Source organism: Chelmon rostratus, chromosome 12, assembly GCF_017976325.1.
Source record: "Chelmon rostratus isolate fCheRos1 chromosome 12, fCheRos1.pri, whole genome shotgun sequence".
Lineage (NCBI taxonomy): Eukaryota > Metazoa > Chordata > Actinopteri > Chaetodontiformes > Chaetodontidae > Chelmon > Chelmon rostratus.
The window spans coordinates 9290878-9310667 of record NC_055669.1 but is presented as its reverse complement, the minus strand read 5'-3'; the positions used below and the strand labels follow the sequence as shown (position 1 = coordinate 9310667).

Sequence of the window (19790 nt, the reverse complement as noted above, 5' to 3'; positions counted from 1 at the left end):
GGACCCTAGCCACAATACACAAAACACTCAATACACAACAATACTCTTGAACTGATTACTTTTTACTGGACCATAGACGTTCTCCCTTGGTGACCTTGACCGATTATGAAAGTATTGTAATCTCAGACCACAGTCCTGTTTTGTTGATTCCTGCTTCCCAGATGGTGAAGCTTCTCAAAGAACCTGGCACTTTTGGCCCAATACAATTGTGTCCAAGTATTTCCCTCTATTCAGAGGGACAAGACAAGGCGGCACCCCCACCCCTCTGCCTTTGGACGTCACCATTGAGCCCCTTGCAATTGCACCAAGAAATAATGCTGGCCTGATTGTGAGAGCAGAGCAGGACAAATACACAGTCTTTCGCAATATGCTGACGACCTTCTCCTTTATCTGTCTGACCCATATAACTCCATCCCAAACACTCTAAAAAGCATTACATAATTTTGGAAGACGTCAGGGTACAAAAAAAACATGACAAAGAGTACACTTTTCAAAGTGAGCCTTAATATGCACAATCAGCAGAGATAAACTGACCAATGGAAGCGTCAGTAAAGCTCTGAACTGAAAAGAGACCCGTATTGATATAATTTCAATACACCCCTTGTGCAGCTTTGTTTGCTCAGCTTCCCTCCTCTTATTGACTCAATATTTCAGCTTTGGACTTTGCATGGTTTCTATGATAGATCTTTGCAGAGAAGGCAGTTTTATGTCCCTATAGCAACTAAAGACAGACTTTGGCATCCTGTGATCCAATTTTTCCAGATACTTGCAAGCATGAATTTTTTCAAACAGTATTTTTCTCCATCTCTTCAGATCAGATCTCACAGAGTAGCTGAATAAATAATTGTTTAAGGGTGGACCCATCACAAAGGGGAGCAATATCTATCATATGTGCAGATCTGCTTTACATGAGATAATTCATGCAGCAGCCTCCTCACTAAACTGCATAAACAACAGTGAGGGTGTGGAACTCGCCTCAGATATATCTGAAACAACGTGGCAGAGAGTGCATCCATCAAACACGGATTGCTACAGTTTAAAGTAATTCATAGGCTCCACCTATCCATCAGCAGGCTTGCCAAACTCTTTACAGAAACAGACAAAAACTGTTGAGAATTGTCACACCAAACCCTATGACAGCCATATTTACGTGGTGTCTTATCCTGCTCAGATGAAAAAAAGACCTCACCGCCTTCCCATACACACTGGCTGAAGTACTTGATGATGCACCTCAAAGTAGAACTCAGACCTCACTGAAAAGGTTTATGAAGAACTGGCAGCTTTCTTACTTTATGTTTGAAGAATCCCTGTTCATTAAATGTGACTGTATTGTCTTATTGATTTATTTCTCCTTTTACTCATGTGTAGGCAATTGTGTGCCCTGTTATGTGTATTGGTATGTTCTACACATACAAAATTCAATAAAAAAAATACTCAAATACAGTTGGTAACTTGCTCCATGGCTGTATACTTACTAGATCTGGACACTGTCTTTTCTAGTTTTTCGATTAACTAGAGAACCTGTAGTAGCCTTCCTGGTAGTTTGCCTATAGTCTCTCACAATGAAACTCATTAGATTGCATGCAGACCAATACTGTCTCTGAGCCATGAGAGACTGGCTTTTTCTTTGTACTCTGCCTCACACCTAATGGACAGGCCAGTGTGAGCCTTGCAGCTTTATCCCGAACTATTTGGAGCGTAGGCAGATCTTTTTTGGTTGCACCTGACCAGACAGCCCAGTAGTAATCAAGGTGAGAAAACTAGTGCCCGCATCACTAGCACCCTAGAGGCAGGGTAAGAAAAGATGAACATCCCCTGGTGAATAAAATACCTCTTCTTTCTTAACAATATTTTCAACAATATGTTCCTCCCATGATAGCTGCCCATTTAGTATGTGTCACTAAGTGCAAAACAAACAATCTTTAATGAGAAAGTAACAAAATAAATCACTCTTTACAGAGGAAGACACAAACTACTCTAATAACTAAATCGCTCTCAAGGAGGAAAACAAAAATCACTCTTACGAGGAAAATGACTGTGACAGGAAAAGGCAAGGCAAAGTGTCAAAATAAAGCAAGGCAAGACTACGCTATTTAACTAGACAAAGTAACAAAGAAATACAAAACCTGGTAACAAGACGTGGCATGGAATGGCGTAGGTTCAGACTGCACAAGACAAGACGAACTGGCTCGGGACAAAGGGAAACGCAGACTATACATACACATGAGGTAATGGGGCACAGGTGGAAACAATCAGGGTGGGGTAGACAATCAGACAGGTGGGAAGGACACCAGGAAGTCAAGGGCCCGAAACGAGAGGAGAGTTAGGTTTCACAATAAAACAGGAAGTCACAAGACAACATAGACACAGGGCAAAAACATAACATAATTTCTTGGACATGACAGTGTGACAATGAGAATTTAAACCTGTTGGACATCTTGAAACGATCATCACAGCTGATTATCATATTAGGCCTATCTGGCCCCCAAACATACTTTTACTTTTTGCTGCAGTCCATGCAAATCTATTCTCACATATCCAAGTACGTAATAGTTGCAATTGAGATTGAAGGGTGTGCCTGATTTTAATGAAATTAATTGGCGCATGATGCATAGTTGTATCAACCATAACAGAGTATGCTCTTATCCAAAGCATAAAACAGGATATTGGAAAGACTGAAAAGGGTAACAGCCCAACTAACTCCCCTGGAACACGCTGCACTGCCAGCATTTAGGAGAGGAAAGCATATAGTGTACATACATATATAATAATGCGCCTTTATCAGTCAAATATTAATATTAAAGTACATTTACCCCAAAATAAAATGCTAAGTATTTAAGTATAGCAATTATGCACAGGCTACTGATTCGTGAATGTACATAGTAACTCTTCATCACTCCCAATAATGTTCTCAGTAAATGAGAGGCTGACAGTAAGGCGAGGGAGATATCACTGACTCCACCGTGGAGGGATCACTGAAATGTTTGCTGGCGCAAGGAAACTTCCTTCCACTGGGGAGGTCCTGTTGTCTGTTGCCAGGGGCAGTCATCCTTCCCTCACCGAGCATCATCTCTTGGCGTGTGTGGGCGGCACATTTCGGTCTGTGTCGCTCGTCAGCCACCCTGCGTTGGAGGCAGAGGCATCTCCTCACAGCCAGCGAGAAGCCCGAGGGAGCTGAAGCGAGGACTAACAGGCGGAGAAGTGCGTGAGTCAGGCGCCTGAGATACACCTGGGATGCATTTATTGAGCGTGATTTTGTAACGTGTCATCAACAGATCTCATCATCATCATCATCATCATGAGGAAGATCACCGGCAAACACTTGTTGTTCTTCCTTCTGCTTGTCTTCCCGCTGTCCTGGGCAGAGGACGCGAAGAAAGACGTGAGGAAGAGTGAGAATCGCACAGGTGAGGATTCAGCCTTTTTAAGTGATGCTGATGGACGCATTCACGGTGACGTTATTTGCTGTTTGTTGTGCCTCTAAAAAGACGTTTAAAGGCTACGTCGTGAGCGACAATTGTCCTGTTTATAAAGGAACGAAAAGACTACATGTAAGATATGGCTTAGCATAGACTGATGTGGCTTCTCCATATTACATCGTGCACTTAGAAAGATGTATTTAGTCTGTGATAAACCAGAGTATCAATGAGCTTGTTTTACAAAGTAGTAAATAAATATCTATATATTTAAAAGGAGGACAGATAATTTCTTTTAGGCAAACCTGCATGGCTTATTTCCATCAATATGTATTTAAAATGACTTTTATTAAAAAAAACAGGCAAATCATAAAATAAAACCCCTCATTCATTGTTAATCTGTCCACAGGAGGTTTTTACAATTCACCCGCTAATGCAAACATCTATGAATCAGCTCAAACTCAATTTAACACCTATGATCTTAAATTGCATGAATATGTTGAAATGTATTTGGTTTCCAGCTTCTAGTCTATATCATTATAAGGGTTTGATTGCAGCAGGAGTTAACAGAGCCTTACTGTAATAAAGAGCATTTATTCATAGCAAACGTTTCAAAATGTCCCTAATTTAAAATATTATCTTTAACCACCCTTCATTGTATTAAACCACTGCTCGTACATCTGGTGTGATTTTGCGGTTTGTGAAGCAAAAAAGATTTGAAGTAAATCATTGGGCAGTTGACAGACCATCGCAGTGTTCTGATTTATGACGGGTGTAACAAATTTGTCAGCAAACTGTTGCCACACATCCAGTAGACACAGAGCAAGATTAGCTTGGACTTGTGTGTCTGACCACGTGGCTATGATAAGTTTCATATTCACACTCCTTCTAGATCTGTTTTCAATCTCCACCAACTCCCGAGAGAAGTATAACTGTTAGATGCTCCACTACAGGAGTGAGTCTGAACCAAAAGTGCAGCTGCAAAAACTAAAACAACGAGCTGAAAGAAACTAAAACGCTCCATAGAGCCGGATAATGCAACTGAACTGCAGAGTCTGATGGTGACAAGCCCGGAGGCACGAGGTTTCTGGGCGTAACATCATGTTCGTCATTTTACATACTGTGTGCAGTTTCAGGCACAAATAAAGGAATTATTACAGCTCTACTTATTGAACGTTTGAGGCTGTGTGATTTAACTTGTGTAGCTAGTGTTTAATTTCACTTTGTTGAGAGGGTGGTTCCCCAGGAAATCTGTATTTGAAGTCAAGTAGAAATACCTAAAAGGCAAAGTTCAAAGTATGAATGAGGGCCCCAGCATAAGCAGGAGGAGAGATATGAAACACCACCAAGCTAAACAGAGGTATAGGCAACATAACTAATGTCTTAACATCTGGCCAAAGACTTTTGCAAAGGTGTTGATCTGGATTTGAAGGGAAGGTGTAGCAGCCATCACTCATGAGGCAGAGGGAAAGAAGTCAGAGCCAAGAAGGAGAATTTTTGAGAAGTTTCCTGTGTACAATGGTGAGGGTGCAGAAGGTGCCAGTGTCTGAAGCCTGGAGGGTGGAGGTGTGGAGCCAAATCACTGCCATTGGAACACCTACAATCGTAGTAGCTGTTTCAATCTGTAAACAATATAAAACCACTGAAACACCTTGAACATTGATCAAGTACTGATCCGAGTACCGAGTTAATGGGAACACGCTTCAAGGCAAACATTCTAACAAATTCGGTCCATCTACACAGATGATTGAATTTAAATTGGTGAAATCGTTGAGAGAGACAAAGAAACACTCCCCACTTACTGGATTGCACATACGGTTCTCAGTGCTGTTTGGCACAGTTAGATGTACAAAACCAAACCATTTATTTACATTGATTTCAAATGTATGCAGTGGTCCTCAGTTCAAGCTGCAGACCCATGACACTGTGAAGGCTCCAGAAAAAGCTAGTAAGTGGGCCTTGAGTCAAGTTTTTTGTTTTGTCAAAGGACAAAAGTCAAGGTCAAGAACTGTCATCCTTAATCCTCCTTTGAGTTGCTGGAAAACTGAGGATGCTGTAGCATGTCCCCCTCCATCTCCTGCTACACCACCTTAGGATCACCGTGAAGCTTTGTCAGAATCCTCTTCATCGGCTTCAGTTCTGGATTCAACACAATCCAGCGTCATCACATGATAAAGAAGCTTGAGAACATCAACATCACCCCACCTCTCACCCACTTCCTCAGTGACAGACTGTAAGGGTTGGCTCGGCAACATCTCCAACCATCACCACCAACAGTGGAGCCCTCAGGCCCTTTCTCACCACCGTACACAGGAATGACTGTACTAGCTCGTCTCCCATCGCCACATACTTTATGTACTTTGACGACAATGCCATACTAACACTTCTTAATGACAATGACTCTGTGACTTATCAACACTCCATCACTCATTTCATTCAGTGGCGTAACAGTAACTATCTCCAGCTGTTAGTAAGACAAAGGAACTGGTTCAGCACTCACTGCACTTCCCTGAACCCCATTTTCACCAATGGTGAGAAAGTGGAGCACGTTGGCAGTTTTAAATACATTGGGATCACAGTGGACAATGAACCCACTTTTGACCCACACACCACTGATGTCAAATGCTGCCAGCAAGGGCTCTCTGCCATCTGCAGACTCAAAGCACTCTTTGTTGACCCCCACCTTCTGTCACCGCTTCACAAAAGCATAATCCAGTCCATAATACTCTGCTGCTCCCCATTTTCTCATTGTGCTGTCTGTCTCCAACAAGAACAAATTGCTTCCAAAATCATTGGAAGCTCCCAACCTCTAACCTCTCTCATCTCAATAACACATCCATCCCCCACACATAGACCCTAACATGGCCTCAATTCATTTTATATTCTACTGTCACATGGTCGCAGATACTAGACAAGATGGAAAAAGGCACATTTTAGGAGATGTTTTGTTCCCTTTGTCATAGTGATGCTAAATTATATAGCTAAGATGACACCACGTGTTCCGTATAAAATAATTAATGTTGTATGTAAATGTAAAAAAGAATCAAACTAGACTAACAGTGCGCAGCCACGCCATCAGCTCCGTGAGGCTGTACACAAAGGTGCTTTGAGCAAAATACGGCCATCAGCATGTCGACATGCTCACAGTTAGAATGCTAACATGCTGATGTTTAGCAGGTATAATTACTTTAGTGTGTTAACATGCCAACAGAATGCACAGCTGAGGCTGCTGGGAATGTTGCTGCATTTGCAGGTCAAGTCACAAAAGAAACAAAATACATTTTGACCTGATGATGAGCCAGAGGATCACCAAAATCACTGAATGCCTGTACAAACTTTTATTTCAGTCTGGACCAAAGTGGTCAGTCGGCAGACTGACTGACTGACTGACTGATGTTACCATCCATAGAGCCACTTGTTATATCAGTACAAAGTTGTACAGATAGACTTGACCAGCATCACAAATCATCCTACGAAAAAAAAACGGAAACAGACAATGGAATTTTAACCCTTTAAACATACCGAAAAACCTATTTCTAACCTATGTAATGACCCCTTTAAATGACCCAAAACTTTTGAGATTTAAGAAAACACAGACTGTTACTGACTCTGTTTCCAGGTGTCATCTACAAGAATGAGACGGAGGAGGTTTACGCTTCCAGTTGCACAGTAATAAATCCTCCTGCCGACAGGCTGGCAAATAGTGCAGAAAAGGAGTGCTCACAAAGAAGCCAGTAAACACATTTTCTACACATTTTCTACGCTACTAATATTTGATGGTGTTGATAACTCTTCCCAGCAGTCACACAAGGATGGAGATAACCAAAACATTTGCAAACATCTTTTTCACAGAAGCAAAGAAAGTGCAACTCAGATTACTCAAATGAGGCCTCACAAAGGTCAGCCCACCTCCTGACGGAGCAACTGATCTCTCTGAAGATTCCTCTACCTGGAGGGAAACATGTCAGGTCACCAAGGCTGTGCTTTACTTGCCCTGTTTATCTATGCATTCCTCTTACCAAAACCCATCCCTTGTAAAGGGGGTCAGCAAGTTCTTCACCATCAACCACTAATGAGCTTGTAATGGACCACAGCTTTACCCCCGTCCTTGTGGGTGGTGAGCCCATATAGCGATGACTCCACATTGGGCTTAACTCAACCTGGTGGATGCTCTCTCAGACACTGTCTCCAGCAGTGGTTAGTTCATAGGGATTCTAGGAGCTGCTGCACCTGGGAACATAGCCTTCAGGGTCACGAAAACCTGCTCGCCACAGTGAGGTGCAGATTCCCTGAGGAAGGAGTGAGCAGAAGCTTCAGTTCACATGTCCAAATCCCTGTTCCTCCACATTGAAAGTAGCCAGATGATGTTGAGGTGTGTTGAGGTGTTCCAGGCACATCTGACTGGAAGACAAGCCAGGAGCAGACCCTTCTGAGGTAAATCCTGCATCCAGTCAAGTGTTGACCTGACAGGACAAAGAGGGTAAAATAAACAATAGGCAGCCGTGTTGTTGCTAAGTCAAGGACATAATAGGTCTCACAAGAATGTGGTGAGGTTTTTGCTTTTCTTGGCCAGGGAAGCTGAACTGACATCCAATAAAGAAAAGCACAGAGATCATTATAATAGCAATATTTATTGAGTGTCTTTATAAACAGTGATTCTTCCATTATGTCCAATCCTAGTTTGGAGCCAAGTGAAGACCAGACGACTGTTTGCGAGGCGAAAGATCTCCCCATCACAGGAAGTCACAAGTCACATTTCTGTAAGCTTTTCTTTCTTTCTCCTTTTCAGCACAGCATGCTTATGATTGCCTGAAATTAGAAGTTCTCGATTAAATGATTTATTTAAATGAACAATATGTGTATGAATGGGTCTGAATTGGTGAGTTTTAATCCAAATGTTCCTCTTAGATTTCCTTAAAGGGAGCGTCAAAGTTAGAAAAACACATGCATTTAACTTCAGTACATTCTGTGCACTCTTGTTCCTGCATTTCATTGAAACTTCAGCACAAAACTGTATGCTGAGTGAAACATTTAAACTTCCACACTGAAAAAATTGTAAATAGCAGGTCTTTGAATTTACAAAAATGAAGTTAATAAATGCAACACGATTCATTTATATTCCTTTGGTGAACATAGTTTAATCACATAGACTTCACTTGTTTATAGAAAATGTTGAATATACATGTTTCTCTCGTGTTGATTGAAAGTGATTTAATTGAAAATTTTGAATTAATGCAATTGATTTTTGTCATCGCCGGAAATGGAATATATTCAAAAGGCGCCAGGAAGTGTCATTGGGCGATCCGGAGCAGAAGGTGCGGAAATGAGCCAATAAGCTGAATGCCAACCGTCGCGATACAATAAGAAGAAGTGTTGACCGCGGTAATTTTGGAAGATTCTCCGGCCATTTGATTCCTCCAACAGCGACCTAATTACTGGACACGTAAGTTAATACGTTAATTAAAAGTTAATTAGTAAGTTCCTGTTCAAGTAGGCGACATTTTCACTTGATTGCTGTTTTCGTAACGTTACACAAAGTATGAATTCCAACAGTCTGTCGACTTGTTTGTATATATATATATTTGCTTTTTAGCTAGCTAGCTAAAAACCAACAGTATCAATCGCTAGTCCCGTTAGTAATGGCGCTGCTTCAATGTACAGCCAGTCGAGCGCAGTCAGCCGACCTTTTGAGGGGATTTCCCCGAGCTTCGCCCCTCCGCTCCAGACAGTGTGACTGTGGCGGGTGCGGGCGGAGCAGTTGGCGAATACAGCGGGGGACCGGGGGTTGCATAAATTAATAAGAGGTTTAGAACGGCGCGTGTCTGTGACAGAGAGCTTTTGTGTGCAGGCAAACGTGAGCGATTGATTCTCAATTGATTATATGCGTGTGTTTGTCATGTCAGGTTCCTTATACACTCTCTCCTCACGTACATCGACTAAGTGTTCAAATGAATGAAGCAACGTTCTTAAAGTTGGACTCAAAGTGGATTTAAAACTATTTTCATCTTGCCACTGTGTCATTGCGCCATATTACAGAAAATACTTAAAAGTTGATGACTGTCGGATCTTTGCACTGTGCTTTTATTATATTTTTTTGTGGTCTTTTAGTAATTGAGGCAATCCACTGAGTTCACCTCACTGATTCTAAATATTTTCTTTCATAGGTCCATTATCCTATTTGCACAGCATACACACTCAAAGGCTTTATAGTGGTAAGTGCTGTCATACTTCTTTTATTTTGTGTTGCTGTTTAAACCCAAAATCTGCATTTTTGAGACTTTCTGAGGTACATTTCCAAAAATAATCGAAGAGTTTGAGGTATAGATGGAAAATGGCAATTAATTTTGTTTATTTTTCAATTGAGTATAATTAAAAATATAGATTTGCTCTACTCACGGCAAACATTGCCATTCTGAGCAACATCAGAAAACACTGAAAACACATTTGCTTGTTGTTTAGTGTTAGTTCTTGTCTTTAAAGATCTATCAATTCATTTGGATGTGATGGCAGATTTCCAAATGTTTTCAATTTTGGTAGTGCAGCGGACCTTTTAGTTTATATTTGAATTGCAGATTGAAGCTCTTATTGTGTGACTTATGATGATCTTGATGTATGTTGCAGGCTTAGGTGGTGCAAATGTGGAGTTGTAAGGGGTGCACAGAAACTGTGTCAAGTAGGTCCAAGCTTTTGCATCACTACAAATTAAAGCATCCACATTTTGGACGTAGTTCTCGCTTTCCATGTACATACCTGCACTGTCCATGCACATTTAAGACTTGGAATGCCCTTATTGTCCACCAAAGTAAAATCCACTCCACAGGGGTCATTCGCAAAGAGGAAGCAATATTCAGTTGCCACTTTTGTGCTTGTAGTGATTTAACCTCAGAGAGGGATTATTTTGCTCATATAAATGCACATCTCAAAAGAAATGAGACGGTCATTTGTATGTTTTTAGGCTGTGACTTTAAAACAAACATTTATTGTACATTTAAATCTCACAAAAACCGAAAACACTGCCATCACAGATTGGTTGATTTTAAACCTGGAGTGGTTATAACTAGGATACCATCTGTGAATGAATTGGAGGCAAATAGTCAGGAGTGTGTAGAGGAGTCCGATACAGCCATTCCTTCAAGTAGTCATTCTCATACTGAGGACTTGCAAAAGGTCATAGAGCAAAGATTTGCAGCTGCGTTGTTGAAGTTGGAGCATTTGGTCCATGTGCCTAGCACAGCTGTTGATGTGTTTTTAGGGGAACTCCATCATTTGATTTGTTCTGCACCTGTTCCGTTATCTTGTGATATTGTGAGTGACATCTTTCATCAGAGAAACCTCCCTGTTGATGAACTTATAATTAGAGAAACTGTTAATGCAATTTGTTCTGGTAATCCTGTGCAAAGGTCCATACAAAAAGGTGGCCCTCTAAGTACTGCATATCTGCGTAAGCAGTATTACAAGGAGAACTTCAGTGTTATAGAGCCAGTTGAATACATTCTTGATAGTAAAAACAAACGCAGTTTCCAGTATGTCCCAGTATTGAAGTCCTTACATCAGCTGTTAAGTAGAAGGGACATCGTTGATAAAGTTGTTGAGGGCCATCAAAGACAGGAGGAAACACATTCTGGAGTGTCATATCAGTACAGGTCCTTAAGAGATGGTTCCTTATTTAAGGAAAATCGTTTCCTTGCTGGAGATAAGCCAAGGCTCATCCTAAATTTTTATGTAGATGACTTTGAAACCTGTAACCCCCTTGGCACCTCGCGAAAGAAACACAAGCTTTGTGCTGTTTATTGGGTGTTAGCAAACTTGCCTCCAGGCTCTCATTCCTCGTTGTCATCTATCTACTTGTCAGTTTTGTGCAAAACCGATGATGTTAAAACTTATGGTTATGATAAAATCTTTGAACCTCTTCTACAAGATCTGAAAACTTTGGAGGAATTGGGTGTTTATGTCCCGCTGTTAGGTGAGTCAGTTAAGGGTACAGTACTCAGTGTAGTGGCCGACAACCTGGGAGCACACAGCATCGCAGGATTTCTGCAGAGTTTTTCGGTGGAATACTATTGCAGGTTTTGCACAGGAAAGAGCAGTGATATTCAGCTGCATTCTGTTGCATCTGGTGCTTTCAGTCTGAGAACCAAGGAGCTTTATCAGGCCCATGTCAAACAAGCCCAAGATACAGGTACAGGTTGTTACGGATTGAAAAAGGAATGCGTCTTCACAAAAAATCTGTCTCATTTTCATGTCATCTTTGGCTATCCACCGGATCTTGCCCATGATGTTTTTGAGGGTATAATCCCAGTAGAGCTAGCTCATTGCTTAACAGTACTTATATCCAGAAAGCTTTTCACATTAGATGACCTGAACAATGCTATTCTGAAGTTTCCCTACAAATGGGCTGACAGGACAAATAAACCTCATGTAGTGTCACAAACTTTCTCCAGCAGAAAAACTGTGGGGGGAAACGCTCATGAAAACTGGAGCTTGCTCCGGTTCTTGCCTTTTTTGGTTGGATCATATGTACCTGAAGATGAGGCTGCGTGGCTTGTTCTCATGGATCTGAAGGACATAACAGAGCTTGTTGTTGCCCCTGTGCATAGTGATGACTCGCTGGCTTTTTTAGAAAGTAAAATCGTAGAGCACAGGCAGAGATACAAAGAGCTGTTCCCTGACATCAAGCTGCTACCAAAACACCATTATTTGGAACACTATCCCCAGATGATTAGGCTGTTTGGTCCAGTTGTTGGGCTGTGGACAATGCGCTTTGAGGCTAAGCATAGCTTTTTTAAGCAGGTTATCAGACACACAAGCTGCTTCAAGAATGTGCCCCTCTCATTAGCCTCAAAGCATCAGATGATGATTGCTTACCATCTGAGCTCTCCATGTCTGAGCAAATCTGACCTAGAGGTCTCGGCTGTATCCACTCTACCAGTAGACTTGCTCAAAGAGGAGATAGCACAAGTCATCAGGCAACAGTTCTCTGACACACATGAGGTTCACCTTGCACAGTGTGTGACAACCAAGGGCATAACCTATAGGAAGGGAATGATACTGGCCCACAGAGCAGCAGGTGGATTGCCTGAATTTAGTGAAATTGACCAAATCTGTATTTTACATGAGAGTATATTCTACATTGTCAAAGAGCTCTGTGGCTGGTACAGAGAGCATTATAGAGCCTTTGAACTCAGCCCAGCACCCACAAGAACATTCACGCTCATTGCACTCAGTGAACTCCTTGATGCTTATCCACTAGTTGACTACAGGATTGGGTCAGCCCGCATGGTGACTTTGAAAAGGCATATTGAAATAAAAGGTGCGCTAGCAACTTGGGGGGTTGTTTATGACAATGTGCTTTTGTCTACTTTATTAAATATGGTTACAGGAAGGTGCAGCACCACCTTCATCTCCCTGCATCTATCACTTATTTGGTATTTTTGTTTATATTTGTTAAATTTTATAGTATTAGGCCTTTAAAATTCATTAAAAATGCTTAAATATGAATTCATGAGGTATTCATTTCAACAAACTTTTTTAAAGTTTATTTTTGTCCACATCTGACATGGACCAGATATACAATACTGACCTGCAGTGATGGTTTGAATTGGAAAAAGGTGATTTGGCCAAATATCAGCCTAAAATGTAGTTAAAATTTGTCTTTTAAAAGGTATCTAAGTAAGTATAATTAAGTATAAAATTTAACTCCTTTTCTTCTCCTATCCTACTCTATTTTAAATATTTAAGAAATTTGCATACCAGTTGAACTCTAATTGAAAAGTAGGTTTTTACCACTGAATTTGAAATCTAAAATGTAAACATGTCTGACATCTAATCATTTTTGTGTGTGTGTCTGTGCAGAGTAAACAGCTTTGAAGATGGGGACTCCTGTGATCCTGAAGATCGTCTTGACTGATGGCAGCTCTCAGAGGTTGACTCTCTCCCATGGACTCCCTGCATCCGTTGATGACCTCATCATTGAAGTGAAGAAACAGTGTGGCCTTCAGGGCAACTTTAAACTTCAATTTATGGATTCTTTGTTTGGAAATGAGTTCCTTAACCTTACCTCAATTTCAGAAGTTGAAGATAAAGGTACTCTTAAAGTCATTGATATGTCAAGGCCCTCTACTATGCAGCATGATGAAGAAAGGTCTTCTGTTTTCATTCCAGTCTTAAGACCCCAAGCATTCACTTCTTCCCCTGTAAATGACTCTTCGTCCCTGTCAGGTGGCTCTGTGGATACAGATATACTCTCATCGAGTGAGTCTACAAGCTCACGGTCCTCTTGGCCTCCTGTTTTTCATGTGCCTAAGTTTTCCTACGATGCTGAATTAAAACTTCAGCAGGCAAGTTTGGCCTATATTCAAAATGGCACTGTACTTATTCCAGATCCCAAGTTGAAGTCATCCATCCTTGATGGTTTAGTGCAGGAAATTGTGCAGCATAAAGTCTATGCCAGTGATAAGGAGATGGAACAGGTAGCCCAGAGTCTTATTAAGACACATCCATGTTTAACTGAGAAAGGGTCCTGTACTGGATATGGTGGATGGAAGACCAGTTTAAAGTACAAACTGTCTAACTACCGCACACACCTGAGAAAACTGGGCTGCCCAGAGGTGACAGTGAACTCTTTAAAAAACAAACCCGCAGGACAGCGCAGCGCAGCCTTTGGTGTCAAAAAGGCAAAGAGGGCAGAGGTGAACTTTTGCCCGACATACCCATCATCAGAAACTGAGGAGAGTCTGGAGGCCATGCAGAAAGCTCTACTCTTAGATGTAAAGAAGAGGAATAACAGAGAGGTTGTGAAACTCAAGATGGAAAAGACTTTCGCACACAGAAGACATGAAGTCGTTCGTGATGTTCCAATGGTGGAGGATTTCATGGCAAGGTGGCCTGCCCTGTTTGAAGTTAGTGAGGTAAGGCTCGGAATTTCTTAGGTACACTTGCAAACTGGCACACTGGCAAACTGCTAATATGTCTTACCTTTTTCTGTTTCCTTCGTGCTTTTTACCTGTTTTCAGATCAATGCTGAATTCAAGAGAATCACCACTATCCCACTTCAGTCCAAGTTCCTGTCTCAGCTGGACCTCTACTCTGACAACCTGACAAGGCTGTTCCAAAAGAGAGGAGGACAGCTCGGAGCAAGGCTCAAAACAATCATTGCACAAATTGCTGATGTAAGTTATACAGGAGTCCCACAGTCATGAAAAACCCACAAATGTTAACAATTTTGACATTTTTTAGAAATTCTTTTTTTTGAATTGTGGAAAGGTAATGTAAAATTGAACAATGTTTTAGTTGCCACATAATTTATTGGCAAGAAGGGCATACAGATTGTACAGAGAGCCAGGGAGACCATGAGTGCATTCATTTGTATCTTTTTCCTTCCACTATTTGTGCATCTTTTTGACTGTTTTAACTTTTCCTCTATTTACTTATTTATCATTATAATGATCTGGAGCTTACATCAAAGCTTGTACCATTGTAGGAACCCTGGTGTTATATTCTCAGAAATATGTACCCATATGACAGTTTGCACCAGTAGTTGACTTTAAATTAAAGCACATGGGCTGAATTAAGACACTAATCAAGAAAATCTCCTTTCAGTGTAATGATGTAGACACTGGACGAGAGTGTATCATCAAGGGAGTCTGTATCTACATGGGTGAAGATCCAGAAAACCTTGTGCGGGAATATGTGGTATGTACACGAATCTGTGCTTACTTTTTCCCCTTATCTTCCATCCTTCCCTTGTTCTCGTACTTGATCACTTGGTCTGAAATAATTCATTGATTAATATAAAATGTACGGATTATAATTTTGCTAATCTGTTTCGTACCATTGTAAAATCAATACAATGTTTCTTGGTTGTTAGTTAAACTAACATAGCAAATTTGAGACTTGGTGGTGGGTGTTTTTCATTATTTTCAATATTTTTTTTAAACTAAATCATTGATTATTTAAAAGGAAAACAATCTGATGATTGATCAGTTTAAATTAATCATAGTTTCAATAGCTGTTCTGTCACCATTCTTTTTGTCTCTGTCTTGGCCATTGCTGTTCTATTACAATCCAACATTTTTTAAACTACTCACCTGATCTTATCTTTTATTTTATTCTTTAATGTGTCATTCTTTCATGTTTCATCCTTTTCATTTTGTTAAACAGCTACACAGTTCTCTGACATGAGTAAAGCAATTGAAAGATAATAAAACAAAAGTCAGTTGCCAATATGATAATGAAAATTTGACTGGCGGTATGGTGGCCACAACAGGGTTCATGTGATTTAAACATCAGCTGAAATTTGTTTTAATGTTCAACTGTAGTTACTTGTTCTTTTATTTAAATTTACCCTCATTCTCACTTTTACCTTACCTTGTCTATATCCTGTCACTATGCCTAGCCAATTTCATATTTATTTATTCTTTTATTGATAGGGGCTTGGTTAAATAGCTTTTATTTACCTTCCTTTATTTGCCCACTTTTGTCTGTTTTGTACAGGGCATGGATGAAAACGCCATCAACGAGGCCATTGAGGACACCACTGTTGGGATTTATGTTCTTAAAGAACATGCTTCAAGTGATGAACCTAAGGATATTGGAATTGTCCTTGAAGGCATCAAGGTGTTGCAAGATCTAGACAATGTAGCATTAGCTGTTGCTATGCTGTTCGGACTCATGTATGCGCTGAACCTCAGCTACCCTGCTGACCTCCGCTTTACCTTTGAGGTAGTCCAGAAGATTTTCATGGAACTGGATGGAGATAAACTTTCTAACAAAGCACTCACTCTAAAAAACAGGCTCTTTCAGTGTTAGGGGTCAGAGACACTGTGTTCCCAGCGATAAACAAACAAAAAAAGGACATTTGAATTGTCCTCAACAGCATCTTTGGTATTGCTGTTCTATTTTGATTGCTTTTTCATTTTCTTTTGTAAATCCACTGTTGTAAGTTGCCACTATTTTCTATTATAAAACCATTATGAAAACAGTTTAAAGAGGGTTTGTAGCCATTTTAGTTTGCTGCTCTGAGTCAACTAACCAAATAAAGCAGCTGTTTTTAATTTGTTACTTTGAATCCTCTGACAATGGCTTGTACAAGGTTTACATATCTGTGTTTATTCCTCAAGGAAAACAGGGTTGATATTTGTTCTTTCAATTGTAAATCCACTTTGAAAATACTGTTGTCCATACTGTGAAAATAGTGAGTGCAGGGATAACCTTGGGAGTACACTTATTAACAAAGCACTAGCTGTAATTTGCCTTCTTCACTTTCTGACATGTTTAGTTTACTTCAGTGAGATAGTGTTATTCAGTTTTGCATTTGCTCCTGAAAATGTAGTGTTGGTCATAACAGTTGACAGTATTTTGTTTTTGCACTTTTAAATATACTGTGACAACAGTTTACGCAGGGTTTATAACTCTTTGCTTTTCTTAATCCACTCTGAAGATATGTTTGTATTTGCTTCTATCGATATAATGTGAAAACAGTTAATGCAAGGTCATGTTATATGTTTTGTGTATCCATTGCACATCATGCAAAATTTGCATTTCTTTCTGTTGTAAATCCACTGTTCTGTGGAACTACAAACAGTTGTGTGGCTTGTATTGTTGTGTACTTGTGTTTGAATCAACTGCTGTTGATGCAGGGCTCAATACATCAAATTTGGGTACAGAACTGACTGTCTTTTTTTTTGTCAATGCATATCAGCTTTTTTACATTTATGATTTTGTATTTGCACACATTTAACTAGTACATGGAACCAATGTCTACAATATGTTTGGATAGAGTTAACTTGAACAAATCAAGTTAGATTTACAGACCTAACTCAGGTAGCAGGAACATAATGGAATTGTTTAAAAGTTATGCAATACCTTTGAATAATATTAGCATTAAGAAATCAAGTAGGAGTTACAGTTGAAATTCAGGTATCATGGACATGATAAAATTGCTTTAACATTACACAATAAATTGGTATTACAGTAACTGAAAAATAATGTGTTGAATCAACACGATTCTTTCAAACAGGCTAACGTGAATGCAATATTTTGGTTTGACGAGCAATAATTAATTGAGAAAAAGAGAAAAACTATTGTCAGTTGGCCACATTCTGATCATGTGGGACCGATGTACACATTTAAATCAAGTAAATTCAAAGGACTTTTTTTTTCAGTGCACTTTTGATGGGCAATGGATTGTTTTGTGTAAATCATTTGAGCAGATTTTTCCTGTAATTCATTTGTGGATCATCAGAGGCCTGAGATGGTGAGCCATATTTAAAGCCACTATGTGAAGAAATAAAAACATTTCAGCTCTGGCAGTAGCAGTATAATGACAGACGGCAGTGTACATCCTACAGGTCTGCCACACACAGACTGCACTAGTTTCCTCTGGCTCTGTCTTATGTCTCCAAAATTAATAAAGAAATGAATACAGCAAAGGTAATCATGTATTCCAGCAACATTAGCAGTCATTTGAATTTGTGTTTCTGACCCCAGTGGATGTAATTTCAATACTCACATTCCTTTGACTTCTTTCTTGGTCCCCACTCCTCTTAGCATAGTCACTGAAAACAGCTGCCTGCTGTCTAAACATGGAACTAGTGAGAGTGAATAAAAACAGACCGCAAAAAAAGCTGAGGGGAACTGGAGAGCTGGGTGTAAATTGTCTGTGAGTTCGACACTACGAAAAAGTGTAATTCTCTGTGTTTAAAGTATAGTTTTCCACACAACACAAGTCGTGAGGCAAAGGATCAATGTGGATTTTAACTATTGTGCTCTTTAAGTAAATTTTCTCTCTGCTGGTGCTGTTTCAGAGACACAAGTTAAATTTGATGACCCCAGCACGTCGCTGCAGCCGCCTGATGGAGAACTGCTCCTCCTATGTGCCATGCTGTGACCCCTGCGCCTCCTGCCGCTGTCGACTTTTCAACACTATCTGTCACTGCTGGAGAATGAACCCCCTGTGCTTAAAGAAGACGTAGATGAGGCAGAAACACACACATGCGCCTGCACAGACACTGTCCGGCACCTGGCCATATATAGTAAAAAGACATGTTTAAAGAGAGAAATGCATACACCGGCACTGCTTTCTGATCTGTGGGTTTTTGTATTTTACAGCACAGGTGCAGTTCAAAGAATATTATTCCTCTTCAGCATAAAGTAGAAACATTTGGAAAATCCTGAAGGAGACTGAGGTCAAAGGTGAAAGTGCTTTCTGCTGTCTGTGTCTTTAACACTTCAGTGATGGAAAGAAAGATGGGAGGGAAAGAGTGAAGCCTGTATTTATCTAAGGCTATATAAGAAAATACTTATAGAAATGTTTACAGAATATATCCAACATAGAGTATGTAGATGTAATGGAGATTGAATAATGCGCTTGTTCATATACAGTATGTAGACATTCACGTAGAAATGTGTGTTGTGCCTTTGGTATTTCGTGCACTGCAGCTGCTTTTCTGTCTTTATCATTTATGCTCTCTTGCTATAAACATATAAACACGTGGGCATCCATAATAGCCTAACTTCCATCAGAACATACATTTCTTAATTATAAACTCACCCCCCTACAGACTAAATATAGAGAGAATAAAACAAAATCATGTGCTTTGAGTCATGAGAGTCTTAAGAACCGATTTTTCCATTCCAGTGTCAAATCATAGCTAAGGGAACAGATATTGCCATTACGTGTGGATTTACAAGTAAAAATTTGTTATATTTTTGCTATTCAATAAATGCATTGTTAAGCCTATTTTGTCTTTGTGTTTTTGTTCTTTCCCTCATTTTTTTTTTTTTTTTGTGGAAATGTCCTGAAATGCTTAAATCTGTAACAGTAACTTACTGTGACTGTTTGTGGATTTAATGCCAGTTGCAATTGAACTTAATGAGCTTTATTGGCATGAAAAGACAGTGTTTATATTGCCAAAGCAAACAGGGGTTAACAGTAATTTTAGAGATTTATGGGATTCGAGGTTTTGTGGGAGGAAACAACGCCTTTTTTAGGAAAGATCAAAACAAAGCAACAAAAGTAGTTATGTTGCAAATGTTTGCCGGCAGCTGTCTTGTGGGACGCTTAGTATTCTTCCACGAGATGATTAAATGGAGAGCAGAAAGATCAAGAACATTAACCCTACCTGTAGGAGGCCAAGTGTGGATCCAGGAAGTGCGTGCCTGAACACATTCCAGTCAGTGTAAATTCCAAGGTAAAGCAGTTTTGCGTCTATTAAATTCTACCCAGGGAAACTGTTTTTCACACGCTGTATTAACTCGTCTTGTACTCTGTGTGCTCCTCTTGTGATGGAAAGTGAACAAACTGATATGTTCATAATAATCTATGTCTTGCAGGTCATCATAGGTTCAGTATATCCTCAAAAGCCATGAACATAA

At 40.0% G+C, this 19790-nt stretch overlaps 2 protein-coding genes across 2 annotated transcripts; both read left to right on the top strand.

The window, feature by feature from the left end:
- Window positions 1–3298: 3298 nt before the first annotated feature.
- asip2b (agouti signaling protein, nonagouti homolog (mouse) 2b) lies at window positions 3299–18388 on the top strand. Its single transcript, XM_041949774.1, has 3 exons — window positions 3299–3407; window positions 8097–8176; window positions 18221–18388. The coding sequence occupies exons 1-3, from the start codon at window positions 3299–3301 to the stop codon at window positions 18386–18388; spliced, it is 357 nt and encodes a 118-aa protein (XP_041805708.1).
- Window positions 13595–16929, top strand: LOC121615419. The gene is made up of 4 exons (XM_041949773.1): window positions 13595–14323; window positions 14429–14584; window positions 15015–15107; window positions 15909–16929. The coding sequence occupies exons 1-4, from the start codon at window positions 13877–13879 to the stop codon at window positions 16221–16223; spliced, it is 1011 nt and encodes a 336-aa protein (XP_041805707.1). The 5' UTR covers window positions 13595–13876; the 3' UTR covers window positions 16224–16929.
- Window positions 18389–19790: the final 1402 nt, after the last annotated feature.

Coding starts and splice junctions, on each gene's coding strand:
- asip2b (XM_041949774.1), top strand. CDS start 3,299: ATGAGGAAGATCACCGGCAAACACTTGTTGTTCTTCCTTCTGCTTGTC. Junction 3,408..8,096: donor GAAGAGTGAGAATCGCACAG/GTGAGGATTCAG, acceptor GTCCAATCCTAG/TTTGGAGCCAAGTGAAGACC. Junction 8,177..18,220: donor AAGTCACAAGTCACATTTCT/GTAAGCTTTTCT, acceptor GTGCTGTTTCAG/AGACACAAGTTAAATTTGAT.
- LOC121615419 (XM_041949773.1), top strand. CDS start 13,877: ATGGAACAGGTAGCCCAGAGTCTTATTAAGACACATCCATGTTTAACT. Junction 14,324..14,428: donor CCCTGTTTGAAGTTAGTGAG/GTAAGGCTCGGA, acceptor ACCTGTTTTCAG/ATCAATGCTGAATTCAAGAG. Junction 15,108..15,908: donor ACCTTGTGCGGGAATATGTG/GTATGTACACGA, acceptor TGTTTTGTACAG/GGCATGGATGAAAACGCCAT.